The 19,859-nt window shown below is 40.1% G+C and overlaps 4 protein-coding genes across 5 annotated transcripts in view; 2 read left to right on the forward strand and 2 right to left on the reverse strand.

Moving 5' to 3' along the window:
* Positions 1 to 953: 953 nt before the first annotated feature.
* On the forward strand, positions 954 to 4,281 carry LOC112054217 (proline-rich protein PRCC). 2 transcript variants are annotated; one of them, XM_024093920.2, is made up of 6 exons: positions 954 to 1,202; positions 1,282 to 1,454; positions 1,527 to 1,580; positions 1,986 to 2,447; positions 3,346 to 3,561; positions 4,150 to 4,281. In XM_024093920.2, the coding sequence occupies exons 1-6, from the start codon at positions 1,118 to 1,120 to the stop codon at positions 4,234 to 4,236; spliced, it is 1,077 nt and encodes a 358-aa protein (XP_023949688.2). In that variant the 5' UTR covers positions 954 to 1,117; the 3' UTR covers positions 4,237 to 4,281. The 2 variants fall into 2 exon arrangements, with proteins under 2 accessions (XP_023949688.2, XP_023949687.2); XM_024093919.2 differs by having other exon boundaries at positions 955 to 1,202; positions 1,279 to 1,454.
* Positions 4,282 to 4,987: 706 nt separating this feature from the next.
* LOC112054230 (28S ribosomal protein S11, mitochondrial) lies at positions 4,988 to 6,276 on the reverse strand. The gene is made up of 4 exons (XM_024093935.2): positions 5,999 to 6,276; positions 5,610 to 5,841; positions 5,461 to 5,526; positions 4,988 to 5,158 (listed from the first exon to the last, which is right to left on the reverse strand). Exons 1-4 carry the CDS (start codon positions 6,166 to 6,168, stop codon positions 5,051 to 5,053), a joined length of 576 nt encoding a protein of 191 aa, XP_023949703.1. The 5' UTR covers positions 6,169 to 6,276; the 3' UTR covers positions 4,988 to 5,050.
* A 1,471-nt stretch (positions 6,277 to 7,747) lies between these two features.
* LOC128198100 (uncharacterized) lies at positions 7,748 to 8,299 on the forward strand. The gene has a single exon (XM_052881600.1). It carries the CDS (start codon positions 7,748 to 7,750, stop codon positions 8,297 to 8,299), a length of 552 nt encoding a protein of 183 aa, XP_052737560.1.
* A 3,756-nt stretch (positions 8,300 to 12,055) lies between these two features.
* LOC112054224 (NBAS subunit of NRZ tethering complex) overlaps positions 12,056 to 19,859 on the reverse strand; it is a 36,903-nt gene continuing 29,099 nt past the window's right edge. The window contains exons 33-42 of the mRNA XM_052883663.1: positions 19,303 to 19,490; positions 17,819 to 17,946; positions 16,803 to 16,892; positions 16,271 to 16,396; positions 15,809 to 15,985; positions 15,125 to 15,378; positions 14,471 to 14,594; positions 14,271 to 14,382; positions 13,337 to 13,459; positions 12,056 to 12,463 (exon numbers count right to left, since the gene is read on the reverse strand). Coding sequence (XP_052739623.1) covers positions 12,164 to 12,463; positions 13,337 to 13,459; positions 14,271 to 14,382; positions 14,471 to 14,594; positions 15,125 to 15,378; positions 15,809 to 15,985; positions 16,271 to 16,396; positions 16,803 to 16,892; positions 17,819 to 17,946; positions 19,303 to 19,490 — 1,622 coding nt within the window. The 3' untranslated portion in view covers positions 12,056 to 12,163. The remainder of the gene's footprint in view (positions 12,464 to 13,336; positions 13,460 to 14,270; positions 14,383 to 14,470; positions 14,595 to 15,124; positions 15,379 to 15,808; positions 15,986 to 16,270; positions 16,397 to 16,802; positions 16,893 to 17,818; positions 17,947 to 19,302; positions 19,491 to 19,859) is intronic.

Raw genomic sequence — 19,859 nt, forward strand, 5'->3', positions numbered from 1 at the left:
AGAAACTACTTATCAACATGACATACGAGTTTTGCGTACAGAAAAGGGAACGTCAACGTTTTGACAAAATAAATTAAGTTTGTAGCATAAAAAATCAAGGACTTTCGTACAAACTTGTGAGAGCTTCTAGACCTCTTTAATCCGGCCCTATCGCAAAATCCATTATTATCAGATACCTACTAACTATGGACTACGTCCCTACCAAATTTAATCTTTCTACGTCAAGCGGTTTTCTCGGAGAATGATCTTTCGCATTTGTATATTAGGTAGACTAGCCGACGACCGAACATTATTTTCCCCATTTTGGCCACATTTTTGATCGGTGCTTTGCTCCTATTGGCCGTAGCTTGATGTTATGTATAAATACCTTCCTCGATAAATGGCCTTTAATCATTAGGTCGTCAGTATGTAAGGCAGTACGAAATTTAGCCTTCAGGTGAGCAAATGTTGTGTAATTACGTCACGTACAATATCGCGACCGTTAGCGGGAATCGATTTATAAGGGAACTTTGAATGCATGTAAAATCATAACTATTTGGTATTTTTCTTTGGTATTTTTAAATAAAACAAAAACTAGTGTATCTGTTTAAATAAAAGCTCTAATTTAACGAAGTTTCAAATGATTTTGCTAGTAACATTATTCATTGCCAAATGTTTTCTAGAATTAAGAATATTTGATAAACTAAAAATTTTTATAATTTGTTTACTTAGAAACACCATCCTTTAAAAAAAATTACTTAAGTGCCTTGGCAAGTACCATTAAAAGTTCGCGCAATTAATCAGGATTGTAAAATGGTACAATACTTGTAAGTTTTATACTAAAAAATACGAGTAAAAAAATAAAAATCTCAATTAAGACATGGCTGTACGCTGTAATACTTTTGCCTTTTTCCTACGGGAAAGAATAAATGTCACTGTCATCACAAACGTCAAATGAAGTTTGACTGTTTGACGTTTGTGTTTGTCATTTGAATTTGTCCTCTGTGAGAGTTTATTTATTTTTTCGAATTTGATTATAATCGAATTGATAAATTGATATTTTTCAGCAATTCAGGAAAGAAGTTTTAAAATTAAATATACGTAATATTATATATTTTCCCAAGTACCAAGTAGAGCAATGGCATTGGTTGCTTACGATAATAGTGACTCCAGTGAATATGAAGAAGAAGAAAATACCATCACACAAATCAAGAAAGAAGATAGTAAACATAATTTTAACTAATTTGTATGTCATTAATGTTATTTTCTTATTTAACTAGTGATTTAATATCGTTTCAGAAGTAGATGAAACGGATCAGGTTGCACAAAACGTTCTAAGCATATTCAGCCAACTCCCACAACCATCTAACATGAAAAAGGACATTCTAGAAGAAGATGATGACATTCTCCATAAAAAAGAACATTCTAACGATGTCAAACCCAAGTCCAGGATAACTATACCCTCATTAAATGATGTTTGTATTTATGTTAACATTAGTGCATTTTTATATATTTTAGACAAATTTCATAGGTAAATTATTTTTCAGTTTAAAGATGTGGAGCAAACAGTACCAAGTACAAAAACCAGATTACCTAATGGAGTGAGTAGAAAATTAATTAAATATTATTTCTATAATCTACTGTCTAGCTTTAGTCATTGAATTATGTAAATTTTTATGATCTGGCATCTTAACATGCTCATGTGTAGAGTGTTTAAAGTAAAGTATGTAATGTACTTGAAAATTAATGAAAAATACAATTTGATTTAATTTTTACACAACAACAATATCATTGCAAGACAAGCAGTAAGCAACTAAGTTAATATAATTAAAATATCCTTTAATCCAAAATCTGCAAAGATATGAATTGAAAGTGTCCTGACACTATTTACGTGTATTGTATTCTTTAGCTAGCTAGCCCACCAACCCACTTTGGACCAGCTTGAGGGGTCCAAGCATGAGGGTCTTCATTATAACTTGTGTTAATAAAAATTGTTTATGTTTCAGAAAAAATCAGGCCTTCTGAGTATCCTACCAGAGCCTAGAAATGCAGTTAGGAGCACAACAAAATCCCTCATACCAAATGTTGTAGCACAAAAACCCCAAACAAGCACAGCTAAAAGGAAACCATTGCCATCACCAGCAAAAATAACAAACAAAAGCTCATTGATAACAGACTACTCTGATGACAGTGATAACGAAGATGTTCAAAATGACTTCTTTTCTTTCAACAAAAAAGAAGAATTACCAATTGCAGATTTACCATTAGAAGATGATAAAGAATCTCTGGTTACACTGAAAAAGGAACCCAGAAGTATAGAATCTTATTTCAAGAAAGAAATAGAACATGTTGAAGTACCAACAGAAACTAATGTAGCCGCTGCAAATAGTGATGATTATTATAGTTTGAATGTTGAACAGTATGCAGAAGCTGGAAACTCTAATGAAGTAGTACTTGATGATGAAGCTGTAAGTATTATATTTTATCACTATGTTATACTAGCAGACCCAGTCAAGCTTCTCTTTGACTAATGTGCCCTTCTTCCCTACCTTTCCCTACTCCAACCCTACCCCTACCCTACCTCTGTATCAATTTTTTTCACACCATTAAAACTGCAAAAAGTCCCCCCGAAAAGTCCAGTTGTAAAATTTCAAACCCCTCTTTTTTTTAGGGGTTTGGGCAGATTAAAAAAAATATATATACACAGTCTTTGTTTTAGTTACAAATAGTCTACATACCAATTTTTAGCTTTCTACCTTCAAAATTGTAGATTACTGGGCCCAGATTTGATGAATTCTTAAATAATAATATCAGTTTTAAACTGGTTTAATTTTAGTTTCATTGACAGTTTCCTAATCAAGATATGGGGTATCATATAGAGTATAATTTGTATACATAATTTATCATGATTCTTTGATATGGGAAGCATATCAAAGAATCATGATAAATTATGTATACAAATTCACAAAAAACTCACATCCACTTTTAAAAAAAAATATTAGCAACTTTGATTGATTCTGATTATTCTTTAAGGTGATTTTGATTTATCATAAAATAAAGTATCAATTTTTTTTTGTAACATGCAGATCCTATTCTTCTTCTTCTTCTTGATGTCGCGGCTCTGCAGGTCTCTTGAGGTCCTGTATCACGTTGACCGTTACCGATCTATTGTGATCGCCACTGACTAGATATCCCCTCCAATACTGGTTGCTGCCAGGTACAGCAGCAGTTTGCAGATCCTATACTAGTCAGTCTTGTTGTTGCAGTAATCATAACTTTATTTGTCATCTTACTTTTTTATTTTGGTCTCTGTGTTCTCTGTGTTCAAAGCTAAAGCCAATGATAGCTTTCCCTGTATACTTACAGATCCTCAAGTTATGTGGCACACGCGCAAAACGGAAGCGCGAGGAGATCCAGATAGTAGACGTGAACCAACAGGAGGTCCTCGGTGACTCCAAGGAATGGCTTCTCAAGGGTCTCATGGACGACACCACCAAGAGACAGTCTGCTAGCAAGAAGCATGGCAACGAGCCCACCAGCCAGCAGAAACGCAAGCACCAAATCACATACTTAGCTCATCAAGTAAGAAAGTTTCTTCCATTATGTTATATTACAAGACATCCAGTGGTTTCATCCCGTGGGTATATGGAGTTCAAAATATTGTCCCATTTTAAATGATAATGTAGCTTTTCATTGGTGAAAGAATGTTTTAAATTGGTTCATCTGTTTAGCTGTGAAAGCATATCAAAGAAACAATATAAGTACCTACATTCTACATATAAAATATTATGTATGACTGTTTTAAATGGTTAACTGTCAGGAATCCATCATCCACAGGTACCGATCCACCAATTTTACCACACTTTATATACACCAAAAATACTTTTTTTTATTGTTATTTTAGTATATTGTTAGAATAGTAGTAGTTTTAAGCCTAGTTTGTTATGTAAAAATACTAAACTAGTTGAAAGTAATAAAATAAATCTGCTGGAGAATAATTCAATTTTGGGCCCTGATCATCCAAATACTACGAGTATGTACCTTTAAAATGTTGTGTATGTGAAATAATAAATAATAAGAGCTGCTAATATGTAAATGTAAAATATTATTTTCTCCTTTAGCACCTTAACTGACATAATTAATTTAAAATATATCCTTTTTTTTTTCAAGGCTAAAGCAAATGAAGCGGAATTACAGAACCAATGGGCTAACAACAGGATGTCAAAGAGAAAAACACAATCAAAGTATGGTTTTTGATCAATTATTTATACTTTGTAATAAAAATATAAAAATTGTACAGTACACTATGTTTCATTTCATCATGACCTCATTGGCTCTGGGTCCTGCTATAAAGTATTGGGTGATCTCTTTCAACAAATCAAGGGTATGTCAGAATTGGACAGTTGGTCGTTTCATATACTGTGGATTCAGAGAGAAATATAGGCCAGCAGATATGACCTCTGCATCCATTTCCGGAGGGTGTGGGTTTGAATCCGGTCCGGGACATGCACCTCCAACTTTTCAGTTGTATGCATTTTAAGAAATTGTCAAGTGGTGAAGAAAAAACATTGTGAGGAAACCTGAGAGAATTTTCTCAATTCTCTGCGTGTGTGAAGTCTGCTAATCTGCATTGGGCCAGTGTAGTGGATTATTAGCCTAACCCCTCTCATTCCGAGAGGAGACTCAGACTCAGCAGTGAGCCGAATATGGGTTGATAATGATGATAGTGATTCTTACAAAATTAAATCATAATCTGGGCAAGCCTTCTTGATGTAACAGCTCTGCTTCAAGAGTACTGATCATAGTGATTATTGTATACTCTTTGGGTACCTATATCATGTCAACTGCTTCCGATCTACTGTATTATCAAGACTGCATCAAAGCAACCCAATTGGAACTAGGGTACAGTAGAATTTCAGACTACATACAGCCCAGTAAGGGGCTTGTAGAACATTGATGGTGTAAAATGTAAGTACTAATTAGGTAATATTATGTCAAATCAAATGAATTTGATTTAAATAAAATTTTTATTTCTAATAACTAAATTTTTAAAATAGCAATTAATAATGATTTACAATCTTCTAGCTTTCCTTGGTCTCGGCGGATTCCATGATACTCTAGTGTTGTCAGTAACAGAAATTATTTGTAAACCTCCCATCTGTAATCCTTTGACTGCAGACTGAAATATAAAACAGGAGGTAGAATTATTATACTAGTGATTTTATTTGATAAATCTATTTATATAAAAATGAAAGGTCACAAACAACAAAATCGCAAAAACTGCCTGAAGTACAAAGTTGGGCAGGAAGGTAGATTATAGTTAGTAGATGACTGTTTTACAATGACAAATTATAACAAACATATTGTTTTATGTTAAAAAAAAATACTCAGAGGCGCAATTATCCTCCCACTTTAATATATTCGTGTCATATTAAAGTGGGCAGATAATTGTGCCTCTTGAGTATATGTAAATCTCATTACCAGTCTTCCAGGTCCAAGGCCCCTCACTCTGACTCTAATATTTTTGATGCCTCGGTCAATAGCTTTCTGCAAGTATAAACACAATAATAATTATTGTTAAAAATTAGGTATCGGAAATAAATATAAAATACTGAAAATATTGAACTTACAGTCGCTATACTAATGGCAGTAGTCTGTGCAGCAATATTGGTTCCTTTTTTGGTATTTTTAAAGCCCTCCATACCACAGGACCGGATCAGCTTCACTGTGCCGGCATGGTCAGTGAGGGTGAATACTGTGTTGTTGTGACTCACTCGAATGTTGCAGATTGAGAGATCTTTGTATGGTACACCATCATATAATATGTTATCAGATTCCAATGTTGGGAAGAGACCTTGTTTACTGTAAAGTGAGGCAAAAAATCGTGTAATATAACTATTTTATGTAAATATCAAATTATCTTGCGGAGTAAAAAATAAATGAATCCTTGCACCGCCAAACTACATAGGTAAAAAGAAAAGTTTTTTTTTGTTTCCCCTTAATTTATAAATTAACATACGCTTTTAATACTGAATCTAGATCGATAATTTTCTCTCCTTGAACTCCTTCGTCGTCTGCTGGGATCCTCTTGTGATCCAGTCTATCTATTGTTGCTGGGGTAGTTGTTTGAAACGATCGTACTAAACTATTCACAGAAATTCTGAAACTTGTTCTTAATGCACTAAGCATGATTCTTATTTCTTTGTTAAATTTCAGAACCTTTTAACTATTCAAAAAAAATTCTCTATAATATTTTTAAAACTTAACCTCAATTGCGAGACTTGTTATGACGTTTGACGTTCACTTTTTTTTACTGGCATTAATATGGCATTTGCCAAGGCACTGAGTTCTAGCCCCTTGTAAAATTTTCGTCATGTCATTTGACCTCCGAATTGGGATTCGTCAATGGCTCGCAGACGGAGTACGAAATCATTTGAAATCTAAGACCTTTCTAAGACTAATTTATTTGGAAATAGACCATTGAATAACGTGCTGTTAACCGTCAAAATAAATTCGAATTTGACGCGGTTTTCACATCACAACAATCACAATTTAATGACAATAAACACAGCTTCAAGGTATGCAAAAATGGTCACGCGCATAAATTTAAGATTCGGTACAAGTACGTCATAGCAACGAATATCAAATCGCCTTGTTGTCAGAGGTTGTCAGAGATGTATTTTAGTAGAGTACGAATATTTTTTTAGATTTACCGTCCATTAACCGTTCGTACTCGACTAAAACACTAAAGTAGTTCGAATTAAGCCAAAGAGTTGTTTTCTTTTTCGGGAGAATTTGTTGGATGCTACTCGTATGTAGGCGTCTATTACGCCTATTATTTTCTCAGTCTACGATTTTAACATTATTTAATGACTCAGTAGTTCCTGAGATTAGCGCGTTCAATCAATCAAACAAACAAACTCTTCAGCTTTATAATATTAGTATACATTTATTTATAATCTACATTCTACACCACTAACGAATAACCATAAGACAGGGTCATCTTGTGGCGATGCATTAATATTTAGGTTATATAATAATTGTAAGTTATTTATAACTCTTTAAGCTGCATTGTACAAAACCCACGCAACATTCCTTTGTGTTAGAATTACGTAACGCCGATGGAATGTCAACCCTTGTTAAGTGCTCACACTTAGCCAATAACAATCCGACAGGAGTTTCGACGTATAGACGCCAGTTCGATTCTCCAATGAGAGCCGTTATATTTCGGGATACAATAATCCTTTGTTTGTAAAGTATTATAAATACTTAATCTTGGCCCCACTAGGCAGAGTACGTTAAACGGCTTAACCGGCTACCACGCTTACGGCTAAATCGCGGCTCTCATTTCACGTCATAAATGTGTCGCATACGCATTCGACATTTCTTTGTTATTTAGTTTGTACATTCTACTTTTAGTTTCTATTCCGTGTACAAATATTAAATATACCTTTTTATATTAATTATGGGAGTTTAATTCATACACCACACGCGCGCTCCCATAAAGTGGTGACCCCGACAACAGTCATAAAGTGGTGACCCCGACAACAGTCATAAAGTGGTGACCCCGACGTGATCGGCGTTATGGTTCGCACAACTCGAGGGTCAATTTGCGCTCGCGAACATAACCGTCGACGCGACCAAATATAATTATGTCATCGCGAACTTGGACATAAAATATATCACTGAAATAAAGGACATCATAAAAAACCCGCCGGCCGCAGACAAGTACGAAAAAGTGAAGGCGGAGTTAATTGCTCGGTTATCTATGAGTCAAAAGCTAAGGGTTCGTCAACTTCTGACCCACGAAGACATCGGGGATCGTAAACCGTCTCAATTTTTGAGACATTTACAAAATCTCGCAGGCCCAAACGTTCCAGACGACTTTGTCCGTTCCCTGTGGTCAAGTCGCCTGCCGACTCACATTCAAGTGATCCTCGCTTCGCAGCAAAAGAGCACGTTAGAGGAACTCGCAAAGCTAGCGGACACCGTAAGTGACGTCATCGGAACACAGCAAGTGCACGAGTTGGCCGCACCTACCGCAAACAATGAGGTATGCGAACTCAAGCGAGCTGTCGACGAGTTGACACGTCAAGTGGCTGCCCTGTCGTCACCTCCGCACGCGCAGCTATCGCGTGCCCGTTCTCGCCCGCACGAGCGACACGGCTGGCGCCACCGTTCCCGAAGCCCCGCCTACAACCCTGCAGCTGATACACTGTGTTGGTACCATAGAAAGTTTCGAGAAAAATCTACTAAGTGCCGCGAACCGTGTTTCTTCTCGCGTAATAGTGTTACGGGAAACGAATCGGGCAGTCAATGAATGCGACTGACAATGGCTGTCCCGTTTCACCCAGTCGCGTTATTGTTACAGATAAGAACACTAAGGCTCAATTTTTAATAGACACTGGTGCTGATTTGTGTGTTTATCCGTTAAGTAGAATAAGTTATAACAATAAGTCTTTAGTTAAGAAATGCGATTATAAACTGTTTGCCGCTAATGGTACCGAAATAAATACGTACGGTACGATTAGTTTAACACTTAATTTAGGGTTGCGTCGGGATTTTCACTGGCGTTTTGTGATAGCCGACGTAACCAAACCTATTATAGGAATCGATTTTTTGTGTTTTTATAATTTGCTTGTAGATGTAAGAAACCGCTGTTTAGTTGATAAGCATACATCTTTAATTGTAAATGCACAGCCCGTCAACCACCCCGTTTGCGAAATTAAAACGGTTACAGGTACCTCGCGTTACCACACGTTATTAAAACGGTATCCTGAGGTCACGCGACCTTCTGGCGAGCCTACGATACGAGAGGTTAAACATAAAACGGTACACTATATTCGTACTACGCCCGGTCCTCCCGTATACAGCCGACCACGCAGATTAGCGCCGGACCGCTTGCTTCGCGCTAAACGCGAGTTCGAAGTCATGGTTAGAGCCGGAATCGCACGTAGATCTGACAGTCCGTGGGCTGCTCCGCTGCATCTCGTACCGAAAAAAGACGGTACGGACCGTCCTTGCGGAGATTATAGAGGTTTGAATGCGCGTACAATACCGGACCGTTATCCAGTGCGTCATATCGCGGACTTCTCGCATAACCTGCATGGGTGTACTGTCTTCAGCAAAATCGATTTAGTGCGTGCTTATCATTTAATTCCTGTGAACCCCGCTGATATACCTAAAACAGCGATTACAAGTGTTTTTGGCTTATTTGAGTTCCCTTTTTTATCTTTTGGCCTCCGAAACGCCGCACAAACGTTTCAAAGGTTTATGGACGAAATGTTAAGAGACCTCGACTTTGCTTTTCCGTACATAGACGACATTTTAATCGCGTCACGGAACCACGACGAGCACGAACGTCACGTCGCGCTTGTATTAGAACGCTTACGTGAACACGGCGCCGTTATAAATTCTGCAAAAAGCGTATTAGGTGCTTCAGAAGTAGAATTTTTGGGTTACCAGGTTACAGCGAATGGCACGAGACCTACGCCTAACAAAGTCAGTGTTATTCAAAACTTTACGCAGCCGAAAACTCTAAAAGAACTTCGGAGATTTTTAGGTATGATTAACTTCTACAGAAGGTACCTACCTAACGCTGCAAAAACTCAAACACCATTGAATCGACTTCTTAGTGGTCAAAACGTTAAGGCAAACACACCCGTAATCTGGACCGATGAATTAGAGCACGCGTTCAATATAAGTAAACAGAGTCTTGTAGACGCTACCATGCTAGCTCACCCCGATCCGACTGCAGAGCTAATGTTAGTTTGTGATGCTTCCGACGTCGCGATAGGCAGCGTTTTGCAACAGAAAGTTGAAGGTAATATTCAACCCCTTGCTTTCTTCTCCAAAAAACTCAATACTGCCCAACGCAAGTACAGCCCTTTCGACCGCGAGCTATTAGCAATTTACGAAGCTGTGAAATACTTTCGCTTCATGATTGAAATTAAAACGTTTTCGATTTGGACCGATCACAAACCAATTGTCGCCGCTTTTCGCAAGGCATCGGAAAACTGTTCTCCACGTCAATTCCGGTATTTCGATTTCGTTTCGCAATTTACGACCGACGTACGACACATATCCGGAGACGACAATATCGTAGCTGATGCACTGTCAAGAATAGAAACGATTTCTAACGACATTAATTTGCAACAACTCGCCATAGCCCAAGAGACAGACTCCGAACTTCGACATCTATTGCACAACCCTACTTCGTTAGACTTACAGAAAATTAAAATTTCTGATTCGAGCGAATGTAAAGTTTTTTGCGATATTTCAGGACCGAGACCGCGCATTTATCTCACACCTGAATTCCGTAAACAGGCTTTCGATTTAGTCCATGGGTTAAGTCATCCTGGTGCTACGCCCACCATTCGACTGATGACAGAGAGATACGTCTGGCCTAATATACGTAAAAATTGCAGAGCCTGGACTAAAGCCTGTCTTGCTTGTCAAAGATCGAAAGTTTCACGACACACTAGAGCTCCAATACATAGTTTTACTCCTCCATCTGCACGCTTTTCTTATATTCACGTTGATATAATCGGACCACTAGTGATATCACACGGTTATCGCTATTGCTTAACCGCGGTGGACCGTTTTTCGCGTTGGCCCGAAGTGATACCGCTCGAAGATATCACCGCCGAAAGAGTAGCGCGCGCTTTCATTAGTGGATGGATCGCACGTTTTGGATGCCCGCAACGGATTACGACCGATCGTGGTCGTCAATTCGAGTCGCATTTGTTTAAAGAGCTTGCTACGCTCACGGGAGCACAGCACCTTACTACCACCGCATATCATCCCGCTGCAAATGGTTTAGTCGAACGATTCCACCGACAATTAAAGGCCGCTATCATGTGCCAAAACAATGAAAATTGGTATGAAGTTTTGCGTCTTGTTTTACTCGGTATTCGTTGCGCCTGGAAGGAAGATATAGCATCAACCTCCGCTGAGCTATTGTATGGTGAAAGCTTACGTTTGCCTGGTGATCTGTTTCTACCTTCCACGTCGGAAGTCACGGATTACAACGATTTTCTATCTCGACTTCGCAAACATATACGCGCTTTAAAGCCTACACCGGTCGTTCGACACGGAGATTCGAAAACATTCGTTAGTAAGGATCTATCGTCCGCCGTTGCTGTTTTTCTAAGGCAAGATGCAGTACGTAAACCGCTCCAACAACCATACTCTGGCCCTTATCAAATCGTTGAAAGGTCAGAGAAAACTTTTAAAATCGATATCGCTGGTAAAATTGTTACGGTTTCAATCGATCGTTTAAAACCGGCATACGTCATTAACGAATCTCTCGTGCCCGCAGTTCCTACATCGCCTGTTACTAAGCCAACGGCAATAACTACTCGCTCTGGCAGACGCGTAAAATTTCCAGCGAAGCTTACGACCTAACGGTCTCCCGGGGGGCTGATGTGGCGATGCATTAATATTTAGGTTATATAATAATTGTAAGTTATTTATAACTCTTTAAGCTGCATTGTACAAAACCCACGCAACATTCCTTTGTGTTAGAATTACGTAACGCCGATGGAATGTCAACCCTTGTTAAGTGCTCACACTTAGCCAATAACAATCCGACAGGAGTTTCGACGTATAGACGCCAGTTCGATTGTCCAATGAGAGCCGTTATATTTCGGGATACAATAATCCTTTGTTTGTAAAGTATTATAAATACTTAATCTTGGCCCCACTAGGCAGAGTACGTTAAACGGCTTAACCGGCTACCACGCTTACGGCTAAATCGCGGCTCTCATTTCACGTCATAAATGTGTCGCATACGCATTCGACATTTCTTTGTTATTTAGTTTGTACATTCTACTTTTAGTTTCTATTCCGTGTACAAATATTAAATATACCTTTTTATATTAATTATGGGAGTTTAATTCATACACCACACGCGCGCTCCCATAATCTCTCTCCTGTAACTAAGGACTGGGAACCCTGACCAGGAGAGAGAAAATCTAGACCCACCACACTGCTCCAACGCGGCTTGCACATAATTAACCTTTAATGCAGACATAACGCCAATGAATACAGACATAAATCAATAAAAACAACTTGGTGGAATTAAAATAATTTAATAACTTACGCTTACACTTAGTTTCGAATATACAATACAATAAATAAATACACTTATTAAGTAGACATCAAGAATAATATAAAAGATGACTTATTTCATATATTTTTTGCAAAACTGCACCGTTTGTGAGAAACCCCTGAGCGTAGACGGGACACCCATAGACAAGAGCTGCAAGTTGCCAGCTTCAGCCACGTGGTTAGCTTTGACCAGCTCGGCCGTTGCCCAGGCGACGGTGTACGGACTCGCCGGCTCTTCCAGCGACATGTTCACGTTCATTATGTAGTTGACTATGGGCACGTACAGCGGAGTGCGCACTAGCTTTAAGAACATTCCTTGATCCAACAACTCCTTTATGAAATCCTCTTCTATGTTCGCCTGGAGTATCACATCCTGAAAATTATTCATTTTTCAAGTTAATAGGACAATAAGACATGTTTTAATTGAACAATAAATTAATAAGAGTTTGTTGTGGGCTCTTCTCGGACCAAGGCGCGTTTGGAAGCCTTTAATTTTAAGTTTTCGAATAATTATTACCACCATTATCTTAAGTTTAATATTATTACCTGACGTTTAGAAAGAGCTTGTAAACAAGCCTATTTGAAATAAATGAATTTTGACTTTGACTTTGATAAGATGTTTTCAAGTTACTTTATAAGTTTTTGGGAAAAACATATAAATAGTATAGTTAGATAAGTTAGCTATCGGAAAATATGTGTTTCAATTCTTAAAAACAATAAATAAATATTTTATTTCAGTTTAAAAAATGTCCTATGTTATTTACGTGAAATGCGGCTACAGGCAATATTACATCATCACGATAAGCTGAGTCAAGTCACTGACTCGTTTGTATAAGTAACTTACTACCACCTTAGGATAACTATTTTGTCATTGGTCAATTATGTATGTGTTTGGCTTAATTCAGCGTGGTGAATATGTAAAGCCGTGATAGCCCAGTGGATATGACCCCTGCCTCCGATTCCGGAGGGTGTGGGTTCCAAATCGGTCCGGGGCATGCACCTCCAACTTTTCAGTTGTGTGCATTTTAAGAAATTAAATATCACGTGTCTCAAACAGTGAGGGAAAACATCGTGAGGAAACCTGCATACCAGAGAATTTTCTTAATTCTCTGCGTGTGTGAAGTCTGCCAATCCGCATTGGGCCAGCGTGGTGGACTATTGGCCTAACCCCTCTCATTCTGAGAGGAGACTCGAGCTCAGCAGTGAGCCGAATATGGGTTGATAACGAATATGTAAGGTAGCCGACCTTGTACGAGTGGATGAGCTTGAATATGAGCTCCTCCGAGTTGTCGGCGCGGTTCAGCAGCAGCACCCAGATGGTGTTGACGACGGACGCGCGCGACGCGTTCTGCACTATCTGCTGGATGTCCTGTCGACACAAGGCGTAATATTCTTTACAAGTTAGCCCTTGACTACAATATCACCTGATGGTAAGTGTTGATGCAATCTAAGATGGAAGCGGGCTAACTTGTTAGGAGGAGGATGAAAATCCACACCCCTTTCGGTTACTACACGGCATCGTACCGGAACGCTAAATCGCTTGGCGGTACGTCTTTGTCGTTAGGGTGGTAACTAGCCACGGCCCACGGCCGAAGCCTCCCACCAGCCAGACCTGGACCAATTAAGAAAATCTCAATCAGCCCAGCCGAGGATCGAACCCAGGACCTCCGTCAAGTAAATCCACCGCGCATACCATTGCGCCACGGAGGCCGTCAAACCTTTTTCGTGCAAAAAGCTTTTATTATAAATAATTTCCGTGATCTTCACAATGGTCAGAATTATCAAAGCGTGATACTTTTTTATGCAAACTACTAAAGTCAGCTCAGAGATTGCGTTTCTGACGGGTCGTGACCGATGCGCGCACTTGTGTGTACTTATCGCCATAGAGATTTTATATGTTTGTATAATATTATAAGGCGAATTGGTATATTGATTTATTATTTCACTGATTTATAAATAGTAAAAGAATAAAAAATAAAAGGACTATCAAATAGATGATGCGGTGTAGAATGATGAACGGATAATCGTGTAATGAATGGGCAAAACAATTTATCCACGCATGCTCGTTTTACAGCATTCTAAATATGAAATAAATATAGAATGTGAATGTAGAATGTAGATGGGTTAACCATCTACATTCTACAGTTACATTCGAAAGAGTTCGTTCGCAACATACTCACCTCGTCTCGCAGCACGGGTCGCCGCAACAGCATCTTGATGAGCATCACGCTCTGGTGCCCGTCGCTGATCAGCAAGTCGCGCAAGTACTCGCAGTGAAGGCTGCGGCCCTCGCTGCAACGTCAGAGGTTATTGCACAAGTGAATAGGTAAGTGAAAGCGAGATAAAAAGAGCCAGAGAGAAGTGCAAGTAGAGATCTGACCACAGAGTGAGCGGCCAGCACGCCAGCACCTCCACCAGCGCGCGGCGCCGGCGCCACGAGTCGCACAGCGTGGAGAACGTGTAGAACACCTCGCGCCGCCCCGCCATCGACAGCAGCTTCTCCTCTGCAGCATGAGATAGATATTAATATAGCTAAGGAATTCCTTGTGTTGGACACATAACTTGGCACGGTGAATGATGTCAAATAACATAACATACTAATAAATACTACTTTAGAGGTAGATGCTTCTATAAATAAGATATCACTTTTGCACTTATCAGATTTTGACGGCCTCCGTGGCACAGTGGTATGCGCGGTGGATTTACTTGACGGAGGTCCTGGGTTCGATCCCCGGCTGGGCAGATTGAGATTTTCTTCTATTGTCCAGGTCTGGCTGGTGGAAGGCTTCGGCCGTGGCTAGTTTGGTAACTAGCCACGGCCTAAGTCTCCCTCCAGCCAGACCTACCGGCAAAGACGTAACGCCAAGCGATTTAGCGTTCCGGTACGATGCTGTGTAGAAACCGAATGGTGTGTGGATTTTCATCCTCCTCCTAACAAGTTAGCCCGCTAACATCTCAGACTGCATCATCACTTACCATCAGGTGAGATTGTAGTCAAGGGCTAACTTGTAAAGAATAAAAAAAAAAAAATCACCTGTTAAATTTTGTGCGTATTCTTCGTCAGGCCACTCGGTTTTGAACAAGTCGACGCTGGATTGTGCGATCTTCAGCATGTCGTCGCCGTCGTGCACGCTGATGCGGCGCCGCAGCGTGAGCAGGCCCAGCTGCTTGTGCGGCGGCAGCCCGAACTCGCCCGCCTTGCTCATGGTCTGCTCCAGGAACTCCTCCGAGAACTCTACGCCCTCCTTGTGGTACTGGGACACTCGTGCTATCATTATCTCCATGTCTCTGTTGTGGAAGTATCCAAATGTTTTACAACAAGGTAGAGACTTGGTTTCAAAATGAAAATCAAAATCAAAAATCATTTATTTCAAGTAGGCTCAGTTTACAAGCACTTTTGACACGTCAGTTGACTATGTGTAAAGATTCTACCACCGGTTCGGAAGGCAGGTTCTGAGAAGATACCGGCAAGAAAGTTGCTCTTTTGAAAAAGTCATACAGTATTATAATTTACAATTGATAACAATTACTGTTTACATTTCTTATAGTTTTACTTTCTGTGTGAAGGTGGAAGCTGATCCAACGGCCTCCAAGCATCTTTATCATTAAGGAACTCATCAATGTTGTAGTACCCTCGATTAAATAAATGTTTTTTAACACAAGTAAATGTTTTGTACATTGAACGACATTGCAAACAAATGCACACGCAGGCACTCACTCGACGCACTGCACGGTGCAGTGCAGCATGTGCTGGAACACCTGGCGCGTGTCGAGCGGCACGTGCAGGCACTGCAGCAGCGAGGCGAGCGGCGGCGCGCGCGTGCTGCCGCGCAGCACCGCCTGCGCCAGCGCCGCCAGCGCCGAGTGCACGTCGCCGCGGCTCTTCTCCAGCTCACTGGCACACCATACAAGTATCTTTAGCGGCTTATAGTTGGGCAAATTATCAGAAATTGTCGTTGAGTATTTCGTCTCACCGCAACAAAAGAGTTATATAAGTCCCTGTCCTGGTCGATAATATATCACCTCTTTATTTAAAAAAGAATGTTAGTGCTCATAATAAAGTAAAACGAGAGACGAATATTTTAACCGTAGACAGAGAAGTATATAGACAATTAGAAAGCATCTATCGCATTCGCATGGCATTGGTGAAAAAAATATAGAAAATGACGTAAGAGCTCACGGCCAGTAATGGTCCTTGGGCAGGCCGCTGTTTTCGATGATTGCCTGCACGCTGGAAGAATGGTAATTCTCCAGGAAGCGCGCCCAGCGGGTCAGCTCCTGGCCTATTTGTGCCCACGTCTGTTCGCTGCAACGTTCAAAACAAAACTCTAGTCTATGACCAACTTTTCATCCAATGAGTAATGCTAACAACATCGGCCCAGTGATCACGGGGGAAGGTGGATGCTAAAACCTCAACTCACACATGCATTAGAAGAAAAGGCTTTCTGAATTGAGAAAGCCTTTTGAAAGAATTGAGAACCTCCTCCTTTTTGAAGTCGGTTAAAAATATAAAACATTGTTAATTTGATTTTAAAATTTTAAAAATATCACCCTATGTGATTAAATATAATTAATTAGAGATGCAAATGTTTCATGAAAATCTGTTACTTTTCACGAAAATTGGTACATTGATTGATATGATTAAAATTTAAAATGGTTAAACAAAATAACTTACTAAGGATAAACAAATTTTTTTTTCTAAAAAAACTCACTTCTTATTAAACTTGAAGTCATTTTCCTGCTCCTGCTGGCAGTAGTCCACGGCCTGCATTATCATCAAGCTGCGCGTGCCCCACGGCACTCTGCGGGAGGGAACATGTCAGCATTCAACCAAAGAGAATAGCTGGCGTTTAACAACAAACAGATTCACTAAATAAGTTCTACCATGCATTTGTTGGTTGTGGTATCTCCTTCCTAACTTCCTGCTTCGGTATTTCGACACAGCTATAATATAGTTTTAATTCATCATCATCATTATCAACCGATGGACTGTCACCTCTGGACAAAGGCTTCTTTTCTTTTTAAACTTTCAAACGCCATAGTCTTGAGACCTCATCACCCAGCGGCTCCCTGTAGCCCTGCGGAATGTAGTCCGTCCACCTAGTGGGGAAAGGACCAACAATGCTAATGGGTCAATTCCAGCACCTTGGGACCCCAATTAGGATGATGATAAGCAAATCCATCAAAGGTCGCTAATACATAAACAGAGCAATTCTTCGCAGTGCCTTCAAGAAACATGTATGTAATACAATGTGCCCTACGCCCTTCAACCTGTATTACGCCTCTTGTGGCCTGTCTAGTTTACACCGCACTCAATGCAACCATAACAGCAGAACCAGCATGACAGTAGAACTTCCTCAGACGAGCTGAGGCGCAAAGAGAAACATCTACAGTCTAACATTATAAAGAGGAAATATTAAATTGTTTGTTTGCATTTGAAAATACTGAACCGATTTGAAAAATTCTTTCACTGTTGGGAAGCTACACTATCCCCGAGTGCTATAGACTATATTTTTAGCCCTGTATTCCTCCGGGCATATAAGCGGATTGCAGGAAACCGCTGGATGCTGGCGGCTCGAGCGGTTATGCTTGGAGGTCCATGCAAGAGGCCTATGTCCAGCAGTGGACGTCCATCAGCTGAAAATTATGATGATGATGATGATTCCTCCGGGAACGGGACCCACGTGCGGCGTCTGCTTGTATACTAATAATACTAAAAACGACTTACTTCTGCAAAGCCTCCGTAGAGAAGCACGTGGCCGCGACAAACTTGAGCAGCTCTTCTTTGGCCAACTTGTTGAAGTAGCTGGCGCACTGACGCCAAGCCTGCATCCATTTCTTGTCCCCTGACCCTTCCTACATCAAGAAATCATCAACCCATATTCGGCTCAGTGCTGAGATCAAGTCTCCTCTCAGAATGAGAGGGGTTAGGCCAATAGTCCACCACGCTGACCCAATGGGGATTGGCAGACTTCACACACGCAGAAAATTAAGAAAACTCTCTGGTGTGCAGGTTTCCTCACGATGTTTTTCTTCACCATTTGAGACACGTGATATTTTAATTTCTTAAAATGCATACAACTGAAAAGTTGGAGGTGCATTCCCCGGACCTGATTCGAACCTACGCCCTCCGGAATCGGAGGCAGAGGTCATTACCACTGGGCTATCACGGTTCACATCATCAAACAACATCAACAAATACATCAACATTATCATCCGCCTGTGTTAATAGAAACTGCAAAGCAATACCACGCTGCTCTGAAGGGTTGGCGGTCTTAAGGCAATTCATAATGTATCCTCGACTTTTTGAAAATACAACAGTTTCCTTGAAAGAATACATCAAATATCTCAAGATTTGACTCGATAACTTTAGTTAGGGAAAGCAAGTAGAAGAGACTTCAAAAAAGCACAAAAATTAACTGAGTCATTTTACAACAAGCCTAGAAAAGGAGTCCTTAAAGCATCAGTGATCGTTAAGAAGATTTAACGTCACTCGAACTGCGAGAGAAATCTCTATCTGAATGGGAAGATGAATGGTCCGGAGTTGGAAAGGAAATCTTTATCAAAATTATATCTTTGGGCCTACTCTCTCTCTAGTCGGTCCCTCATGACTAAGGATCTAAGCGTGTCATCTTGCGATAGACAATGATTAAAATAACTGAGAATGCGCTGTAGACAGATGGTTGAGAGATGTATTTTAATTTGAAGGTGTGACAGAATTGATTTTTCTTTTCATATTGAGTAAGGGCCGATGGCTCCATGTGGGACCACTAAGGCGACACCGGGGGCTTAAGCGAGCTCGGAAGCATCGCCTGATGAGACCCGAAGGCTGAAAAAAAGACAGAGGACGGAACGATTCTCTAAGGGTGTCCTTTGTGAGACTCGGACCTCGGTTTAGAGGGCCGTTCGGAATAACCTTGGCACATTTGTGGGTATTGCAATCCACTGCATACATAATATTCGCCTCCAATACCAACATCTCGAACGCATCAATTCTTTGTCTTTCTTTTTTTTCTAATGCCGTATCGGTTCCTTAATGGGACCGGGGGGTTTGGGCAAGCGCAGAAACATCGCCTGATAGGGCAGAAGCAGAGTAGATGGGCGAGAATAGTTTTGTCTTTCTCTGGCCTGAATAGTCCACGTCTCTACACCGTTATGTTACATGAGGCCTAACGGAGTGTTTAAATTAAAATAATTAGGAATGTTACTCACACTAAAGAAGTATTTGGTGAGCCACATGGTGTACAGAGCGTTGATGGGGACGGGTAACTTGATGGCGGGCGGCAGCGTGCGCAGCAGTTTAGTCAGGAGCCCAACGTTGTCCGGCTTCATGATACACAGTATGTGGGACAAGAACTCTTCCGGCGCAGGCTCCTCTACAAGAAGCTTGTAGTCCAGATCTGAAAGTTCATAAGAAATATTTACGTTACGTTTTTATGTCAAGATTACGCAGCCCAGTTAGTCTTATTAAGTCCATGAAGATATCATAAGCTTTTAGGCGTTTTTCTCTCGACTTTGCCGGTAAATAATCCAATTCGCTGTCAATTACTTGTTATTTTAATACAATTTAAGTTAAATTTTCGCTCGTATCACTCATTTTTTAAACTTTTCACTTTTACAACAATTGCGTACCTATTACAAAATATATTGAAAATAAAATCCGTTGTCTGTACTCTGTAAAGTCGGTTTACTGACGATAGATGAACGTGACAACGTCGAAGTAAATAAATAAAATACTGTTTAATAATCTTCATATACCAGAATATTCT

This window comes from Bicyclus anynana, chromosome 1 (assembly GCF_947172395.1).
Source record: "Bicyclus anynana chromosome 1, ilBicAnyn1.1, whole genome shotgun sequence".
NCBI classification, from domain to species: Eukaryota; Metazoa; Arthropoda; class Insecta; order Lepidoptera; family Nymphalidae; genus Bicyclus; species Bicyclus anynana.